The 9,692-nt window shown below is 44.0% G+C and overlaps 1 protein-coding gene across 1 annotated transcript; it reads left to right on the top strand.

The window, feature by feature from the left end:
• Nucleotides 1–6,821: 6,821 nt before the first annotated feature.
• Nucleotides 6,822–9,450, top strand: LOC140334937 (T-box protein VegT-like). Its single transcript, XM_072417229.1, has 5 exons — nt 6,822–7,088; nt 7,218–7,361; nt 7,825–7,895; nt 8,415–8,467; nt 8,952–9,450. The coding sequence occupies exons 1-5, from the start codon at nt 6,825–6,827 to the stop codon at nt 9,338–9,340; spliced, it is 921 nt and encodes a 306-aa protein (XP_072273330.1). The 5' UTR covers nt 6,822–6,824; the 3' UTR covers nt 9,341–9,450.
• Nucleotides 9,451–9,692: the final 242 nt, after the last annotated feature.

Below are 9,692 nucleotides of genomic sequence, written 5' to 3' on the forward strand. Positions count from 1 at the left end.
ACTGGGGAAGGTATACTGGGAGCACTGGGACTGGGAATACTGAGAGCAATGGGTCTGGGCAGTGTATACTGGGAGCACTGGGAGTGGGCAGGGTACATTGGGAGCACTTGGTCTGGGCAGTGTATACTTGGAGCACTGGGACTGGACAGGGTATACTGGGAGCACTGGGACTTTGTAGAGACTACTGGAAGCACTGGGACTGGGTGGAGTATTCTTTGACTTCTGGGACTTTGCAGGGTATACTGGGAGCACTGGGACTGGGCAGGGTATACTGGGAGCACTGGGAGTGGGCAAGGTATATTGGGAGCACTGGGACTGGGGAATGTATACTGGGAGCACTGGGACTGGGAATACTGAGAGCAATGGGTGTGGGCAGTGTATACTTGGAGCACTGGGACTGGGCAAGGTATATTGGGAGCACTGGGACTTTGTAGGGAATACTGGGCGCACTGGGACTGGGCAGGATATACTGGGAGCACTAGGACTGGGCACAGTATACTGGGAGCACTGGGACTGGTTGGTACATGGGGCAGCACAATCTGAAATCCCTGGGATAAGATTTATTTACCAATCCTTCTAACTGGCTACAGGGGGCGCCGTCAGGCTGTGGTCACATTTCTGGTCCCATCACACACCAGGTGGGGTAATTTGCAGTAATTAGCGTGTCATTGCTGCACATTGTTCACACTTTCCCTTTCTCTCAGGGCTGTGTCATGTGACCAATAAAGGACCCCCGGCTGGCCTGCAGTCTGGTGGCCCCAGTGACAAACACAAACTCACAAACTTTGGAGTTAAAGGACAACTCCACCCATAACGATAGACATGAATTTTGTTTCATTACTGATAAGTTGAGTTACATTCCGGCACATATGGAGTCCCCCCTCCCCAATGACCTTCCTATAATGGGGACTAAATAGATGGAGGAACCAGCTGTGGGTGGGGCAGGGACACAAAACGCTCGCCAATGGGCCATCTGGCCGCTTGGGTCATTTACGCTCTCCGTTGCACCCCAAAAGTGCCAATGTTGCTTTTAAAAAATCTGAATATGATTGGTGACCAGAATGGGGAGACTCCAGCCCCCCTCCACCACATTGCTTCCTGTCCCCTGGTGTCGCCCCCCTTCCAAATTATACCCCTTTTGGAGCTGCCAGACCAGATTTGCAGGGATGTTGCTGGATCCCCTCCAGTAGTGGGTTGTCCTCAGTGACGCAGCGAGCCATGATAACGTACGTTGACATCACTACTCACAGTGATGCTCCCTTGGGGGCGGGGCTATGACACCCTGCATCCTATTGTATCTTCTGGGTGTCATGCAATTAGACTGAAAGCTGAGGACATCTTTTGGCAGCCATTTAGGAGAAAATTCCAGGGGTGCAATGTTCCTTATTACACCTCTGAGGCTGATCATGTGACCACAGAAGAACCACTAAACACAGGTTTAGAAAGATTTCAGCAAGGGCACTGGAACGGCCCATCACAAAATCTGCAGCACATAAGAAGAATTGGTAAGAAGGTAAACAGAGCCAACCTGGATGGGAGTTTTTTTTATTTAAAGGAGCTAAAAGCTCCAGAGCTGTCTTCCTCATCCTCGTTTCCTGCTTTTCTCTCCAGAAGGACAGAGCCATCTTTGTTCATGCATCACCCAAGGTCACTATGGACAGAGATGAGACCATTGTTTGATTTCTGTGCAGGTAATGACACAAATCAGCCCCCTGCTGCTGCCACTAACCTTGTAAATGGCTGCAATAATGCAGTGTCATTAAGGGAGAGGAGACTGAGGCTATGCTTCCTTCTGTCTGCAGCAGACTGATGAAATATTCATAGCCTAGGCAAAGCCTCTGGGAAGGTGGGCATATTGGCACTGTGTATTTTTCATGACTTTCCATCCCTGTCCATATATTCTGAATATATTGTGTATGTGGGCTGTATGTAGGTGGGGGGCTCAGTATTTGGAAATAGTGCACAATTTTCCCATGATCCTCCTCCCTTGTCTAATTTATTATTGAGTATAGGTACTCCTTATATGATACTATATGTCCTTATATGGTATATGGTAATATACTGTTCTTATAAGGTATTATGCCCTTATATGGTAATATACTGTCCATATATGGTTTTATTTTTTATATGGTCCTTTTATGGTAATAACATGTCCTTATATGGTAATACCATGTCCTTATATGGTAAAATAATGTCTTTATATACATAATATATATGGCATTACACTGTCCTTATATGGTTTTATTCTGACCTTTTATAGTAATGAATGTCATAATATAGCAAGAAAAGTGATCAGAAGTCACCTGACCTGAATTTATTTCATAGAGAAGATTAGAGAAGATTAGAGGAGGATCTGTTTCTTTCTGATATAAATGATGTAAATAATCCAAATTGTGATTGAGTACAAAGCCGGGGTCATTGATTGGTGGATTTCAATTTGCATACAGAAAAGCTTCCTTATTATTATTATCACCCCAATGGGTCAGTATAGTCAGGGTGCCATGTGGTCCTGGCATGTGCCCAGCACCATCTAGGTGGTACCTGTCTAGGTGTGTGTGGGCAGATACCCCCCAGGTGGACCCTGTTCACCCTCTTGTGTCCTCACACACATAATTAGAGCCATTATGATGTCTTGGTGCTAATTGGTGCTCATTATCACTTGAGAACCCTTCCTCCTCCCAACACTGCGGGCCTTGAGTACCGGGGTCATGGTGGGTCTATGTGGACCCAACGGAAAGGTTACATCTGATCACATGACTGGGGTGTAATGACAATCATACAGGAGGTGTCACCAGCAACCAATCAGATCATTTTATATAACATTGGAGGCCATATTGTGGCTGTGATCCATAGTTCCCACCCACAGTTCTTGGGCAAAAAGTTTACATATATACTGTGGTCCTATGTTCTGGTGGATTGATTAACAACCATGGCAGATTGATTAACAACCATGCATTAATGGGCATGGTGTTGCATGCTAGCATAGATTGCTTTAGGACATCCCGTTCAAATTAAATGCAGCCAAGCAATGCACCTTCAATTCTTGTCCTGGACCAAGCTGAGCTGTGTAAACGCAGAGGAGGTCAGGGCTCTGTCCAGCATAGCTTCCTGGATCACATGACTGGCAGAACAGAATTACAAATCATTTTCATCAATCTATATTTGTTTTATTTGAAATTCAGAAACCGATCACATACATAAATTGCTAAAACTTAATGGACCCCAGAACCACTCTGTACTATCTTCCACAGCGCCTCCCACTGGCTACAAAGAGCAACTGCTTTTTTCTAATAGTACATATTTCATCCTTCTCTTAATCCAGTGCTGCTGATCTCTTGCAGCCCCTTTCAGCCGCTTCCTGCCTCAAGTGTCAGCTGACTTCTGTTGTAACCATGCAGCATGCCTGTGCAATGAATATCAGCATGGCCTCTTGTTTCCACTAGGGGGAGCATCTGACAACGCAGGGGTACAATTCGAAGATGGTTGTCACCAGCCCAGGATTGTCTGCCAGGCAATGTATGGCACTGGGCCTCATATTTAGGTAACAGCAGAGGATTAACTCTGCAGCATCCACCGATCAGTGAAATATCAGTAATATGGGCAGGTGCAGAAAGTGACACTTGGGGTGTGGGGCAGATTAAAGGGCTCTAAGCAGCCAGCAACATCCCAGCAGAGGAGACCTCTGATCCCAGGCTGGGATAACACGAAGGAGAGAGAAAGGAAAATACTAAGAGGAAGCCGGGGAGAGAGGACATGGAGAGCTGGGGACAAATGGGAAACACTTTGTATTTACACAGGCTGGGGGTCACACGCACAGCTATTTATTATCATCGCCGGGTGTGAACCGCCAAGGTGACATCTATGTGCCAAATGATTGTCTATGCCAAATAATGGCCCCAATGTTGCTGGCCCATCCCGGCCCTTTAAAATTTACCTATTGATTCCAAGTGGCCGAATATAAATCAATATAAAATTCAGCCAATCACATTATCAAACATTTCGATTAGTTGTAATTAAACTGATCAATATATTTTCACCCCATCAATCTCTATGTAATAATAAATATTATATATATAATAAAGATCGAGAGATCGATCAGAAAAGAAAATCAGATCCTGATGCCGATTGATCCACAGAGGAAGAATCATATCAAACATGTCACTGCACGGCCACACCGCCCCAGCGGAACTCCCAACCGAATAGAAGTGATTGGGGAGCATTTATTCATCTTGTTGCATTTGTGTTGCAGTTGCAATGCGGTTTCTAAATGCAGCATGGTGATTGTCGCTGCACCATTGCTTTTTCTTTTCTTGAAGAACCAAAACGTCGCTGCAAATGGAAGAGCAACACAGGCAGGAACCGAAAACCGCATGGTCAGATCTTGCACATCTGATTACATAATATAATAAAAGCTCAAACAGCAGCAAAAATCTCAAAAAGGTTCAAAATCATCCAAATTCTCTACAAATAAAACAAAAAAAAAACATTAAGACTGCTAAAGATCTCCATTGATAAATATTGGGATGGGTTTCCCTATGTGAAAGGCTGCTAATGATCCCCATTGATGATTATTGGGATGTGTTTCCCTATGTGAAAGGCTGCTATAGATCTCTATTGATGAATATTGGGATGGGTTCCCATGTTCCAGGCAGAGATCCCCCCCAGCAGATGTTGTGGAACAGCTGGGACATTGGAGATGGGGTGGGCAGGAAACAAGGTGATAATTGCGTAATGAAGGAGATTAAGTCAATATAAACAGAGGAGGACGATGTGTACAGACACCACTATAATATATTCATTACATGTCGTTATATACTGATCATCATCATCATCATATTACAATGGGGGGAGCACTGGGGAGAGAGAACAGGAAACAACCCAAGCGGAGACAGATACATGGAATGGGTATAATGTCAGCTGAAGATCCCATAACACTGAGGCCGTCCTGATGGATAGATCGATCAATAAATAACAGATCAAGAGATAGATGATAAATAATTATAAACGTGGCCATACAATGATTGATCTGTGCATGTGGACACAAATAATATCTCCTTGAAATAGAGCAGGGAGCGCTCCCCAACATTCACCAGCCAATGGAAGTGCTCCCCAACATTCATATGTCTTCTATATCCATCATATGTCTTCTATATCTATCAAATGTCTTCTATATCTATCCTATGTCTTCTATATCTATCAAATGTCTTCTATATCCATCATATGTCTTCTATATCTATCAAATGTCTTCTATATCTATCATATGTCCTCTATATCTATCAAATGTCTTCTATATCCATCATATGTCTTTTATATCCATCATATGTCTACTCCATCTATCATATGTCTTCTATAGTTATCATATGTCTTCTATATCTATCATATGTCCTCTATATCCATCATATGTCTTCTATATCCATCATATGTCCTCTATATCCATCATATGTCTTCTATATCTATCATATGTCATCTATATCCATCATATGTCTTCTATATCTATCATATGTCTTCTATATCTATCATATGTCTTCTCCATCTATCATATGTCATCTATATCCATCATATGTCTTCTATATCCATCAAATGTCTTTTATATCCATCATATGTCTTCTATATTCATCATATGTCTTCTATATCCATCAAATGTCTTTTATATCCATCATATGTCTTCTATATCTATCATATGTCTTCTATATCCATCATATGTCTTCATGTCTTCTATATCTATCATATGTCTTCTATATCTATCAAATGTCTTCTATATCCATCATATGTCTTCTATATCCATCATATGTCTTCTATAACTATCATATGTCTTCTATATCTATCATATGTCTTCTCCATCTATCATATGTCATCTATATCCATCATATGTCTTCTATATATATCATATCATATGTCTTCTATATCTATCATATGTCTTCTATATCTATCATATATCTTCTATATTTATCTTCTATATATATCATCTGTCTTCTATATCCAGCATATGTCTTCTATATCCATCATATGTCTTCTATATCCATCATCTGTCTTCTATATATATAATCTGTCTTCTATATCATTCTGCCATCATAGGGACAGACTGCTACTAATGGGGGATATTCTGTCATCATAGGGACAGACTGCTACTAATGGGGTATATTCTGACATCATAGGGACAGACTGCTACTTATGGGGGACATTCTGCCATCATAGAGACAGGCTGCTACTAATGGGGGACATTCTGCCATCATAGGGACAGACTGCTACTAATGGGGGACATTCTGCCATCATAGGGACAGACTGCTATTAATGGGGGATATTCTGCCATCATAGGGACAGACTGCTACTAAAGGTGGGGGAACAGACTACCAGTAAATGAGGACAGGTCACCACGAGAGGGGTGCAGGCTACTACTAAGGGTGGGGAATAAATGAAAGAGAAATTTGCCAATTTGCTGAATACACTGACTGATACCACTTTATACCTCCTGTATGATGTTCTCTCCGCATTGTATTTCCATTATTACATCTAAACATTTATAGATTAGTATTATATCTCTATTGACCAACCCCCCCCCCATCCACAACTGAGATATCAGCCTGGCAGGAAGAGTCCATTGTTTCCAATGAGTCATCTCTGACCCATAGACTGAGATGGGGGGCAGCTAATGCGCGACCATGGTGCAGCACTACTAAGGAGGAAGCAGAATCTGCGTATATAATATTGCCGCCTATGCTGTCCACGTGTGAATCTTTCTTTCCACCAGCATACATCGATTGGGTTATTTTCACATATATAGGTTGTACATTTTTATATTAATTTATTCCTCTTCCGGCAGGCGGATGTTCCCGGAATTCTCCGTCTCCCTCTCTGGTTTGGATCCGCACCGTCTGTATTCCCTGTGCGTCCAGGCCGTGCCCGAGGGAGAGAATCGCTACAAATGGAAGGAGGGGGTCTGGAGCAGAAGCGGCCGAGCAGAACCAGGACCGCCGACCCGCCTCTACCTTCACCCGGAGTCTCCGGCTCCTGGCCACCGATGGATGGAGAGACCGGTCTGCTTCAACAAGATCCGCCTGACCAATAACACCCTCAGCCAGGGGGGGCAGGTAGGAGGGGGATGAGTGTGGGGGGGGGGGGTTTAGGTAAATTTTGTAAATGTTTAATTTTGTTGCAATATTTTATTGTAAAACAATTGCAGCGTTTGGTGCTGAGTCTCCATGTTTGTGTTCCTCCAGATCGTCCTGCAGTCCATGCACCGCTACTCCCTGCGGCTCTTCATCATCCCAACGTCCAATGGCGGATCTCCCCACCGACCGGCAACCTCCGTCACCTTCCCAGAGACGTCTTTTATTGCGGTGACCAGCTACCAAAACCCCAAGGTCAGAGAATCCCCATTAACTTACACCCCTTACAATCTGATTGTACAATCTCCATCAGATCTGCCACAGATGTAGCATAAGGACCTGCTGCTTGATTGGATGAGAAATGAAAGCTTTGCTTAGACGGTTCCTCATGTTACATAGCTGTTGGGAAATCTTAAATGAGCAGCATAGACCTTGTTGTACTTAAAGATAAAAATAAAAACTATAATATAGTCATAAAATAAAAAAATATAAACAAATGTATAAATCTATGTATTAAAACATTGTTTTTTTAGGTTTGCAAGGCTTCATTTTACTGGCAAGCTCAAGTAGTTTCCTTAAATCAGTTCTCCCTTCTGTCACAGGCTCCTCCTATGCATAGTCAGCCACTCCCCTGCACACTCAGCCCCACCCATGCTCATTCAGTCACTCCCATGCACACTTAGCTCCTCCCCTTACCTCTTTCTACTCTCTCCAACAGCTCTCTCTGCTGAAGATTGAAGAGAACCCGTTCGCCAAAGGAATAAAATATTTCAAGAACCAACAAGAAAGGTAAATGATTCCATATATTATTTTCAATATTGTCTCTGAATCTGATTGCAAGATAAGTGGCCGCCTCCTTCCCCAGTGGGCCGCACCTGAGCTTCTGCCATGAATCAGACTTTAAAGGAGGAGTCAGATGATCAGCCAATCAGAAATGGTTAGACAAACTGGGGCAATTGTAAATAGTGGAGGCTTCAAATGCACAGCATTCCAGCTCTTAAACCTCCTAATAGTTTTTCAATTGGGGTGCTGGAAAAGGTGGGCGAGTTCCCCCCCCCCCCATACTATTCCTGTATCAGCCAATAGACACAGAGCGTGTGAAAGTTTTAGGCACAGGTATGAATATTGCCTCCCGGTGCAGAGACACTTGGGTAAGCTGGTACAGACTATGGGGTATATCAGCCGCATGAGCAGTGCATTGTTTTTATCAGGTCAGGTGACCCGCATAATCTGATAGCTGATTTCTTTTGCATATCTATCCTAAAAAGAATAATTGAATAGACCGTACTCTTTGCTTTTCTTTTTCAGCCACACACCAAAGAAAAGGCTCTGCAGGCCAGAACAGGATGACCCAGGCACAGGTAAGGAATGAAGGGTTTTCTATTGAAAATCAGGTTCCTGTAATATCAACACTGACCACCAGATGGCGCTGTAATGAAGGAAACTCCATGTATTGGAATGATTGGATGTAAAGAGGACCTGTCAGTACTGCAACAAGATCAATGTGCAGAATAGCTCCAAATTTTATGTTTAAGCTCTATTCAGTGTCTTTGCTTAGGCGGAGATTATGTCATCAGTCTGCTGCAAGCAGGAGGAAGCATTTCCTCAGTCTCCTCTCCCCTCAGTGTTCAGGCTGCATTATTGTAACTTTGCATCCAATCACATAGTGGGAGGCTGCAGCAGGGGCTGATCTGTGTCAAACATTATTGTCATCTTTGTGCCGCCATCTCACGCAGGAAGTTGTTGGTGACCCCTAGATGATGCCTGAACAAATATGGTGCTGTGCTGTGGTCTGCACTTATCCCCTCCCAGTCTTAGCTTGGTGTCTCCTGTGTTTTCTTACAGAATGCAAGAGATTTAAAGAGAGCGCTCGGGTCCCAGCAAGCCCGGCTGGAGGTGACACGGAGGAGTCCCGAGCCGTGAGCTCAGAGGAGACGGAGGAAAAGCAGAAATCATTGGAAGAGGCCGAGGAGAGAAAAGCGAGGTCCCTGCATGAAAAAGATACTTCAAGAGCCAGCGGGGACAGACCATCAGGAGACAGAAATCTGGAATGTGGGAGAGATCGGAGCGTCTATGGGAGCGCAGAGAAAATAGAAGACGGGGGGCAAAGAACAGACATGATTGTACAATGGGGGCCCCCAATGCAAAGAGCAACATGGCTGCCGCCCCCCGCAATCTCCCCAATATCCCTGACACCGTACAACCCCTCCCCCTGTCTGATGGGACACAGGTAAGCAGAAGCTTTTGGGTTCTGTGTACTTTTTTAAAAATAGGGGGAGGGGGGTCCATAAAAAGTTCTGGGTGACCCCCCCTAAAAATCCAAAGCTGTGACCCCAATGTGGAGATTCAGAGACCCCCCATATAATTCATAGCTATGACCCCAATGTGGAGATTCGGAGACCCCCCATATAATCCATAGCTGTGACCCAAATGTGGAGATTCAGACCCCCCCCCATATAACCCATAGCTGTGACCCCAATGTGGAGATTCAGAGACCCCCCATATTACCCATGACTGTGACCCCAATGTGGAGATTCAGACCCCCCCCATTAACCCATAACTGTGACCCCAATGTGGAGATTCAGA

The sequence above is a fragment of the Pyxicephalus adspersus genome, chromosome 7 (genome assembly GCF_032062135.1).
Source record: "Pyxicephalus adspersus chromosome 7, UCB_Pads_2.0, whole genome shotgun sequence".
Lineage (NCBI taxonomy): Eukaryota > Metazoa > Chordata > Amphibia > Anura > Pyxicephalidae > Pyxicephalus > Pyxicephalus adspersus.

Coding starts and splice junctions, on each gene's coding strand:
- LOC140334937 (XM_072417229.1), top strand. CDS start 6,825: ATGTTCCCGGAATTCTCCGTCTCCCTCTCTGGTTTGGATCCGCACCGT. Junction 7,362..7,824: donor CCAGCTACCAAAACCCCAAG/GTCAGAGAATCC, acceptor TCTCTCCAACAG/CTCTCTCTGCTGAAGATTGA. Junction 7,896..8,414: donor TTCAAGAACCAACAAGAAAG/GTAAATGATTCC, acceptor TTTCTTTTTCAG/CCACACACCAAAGAAAAGGC.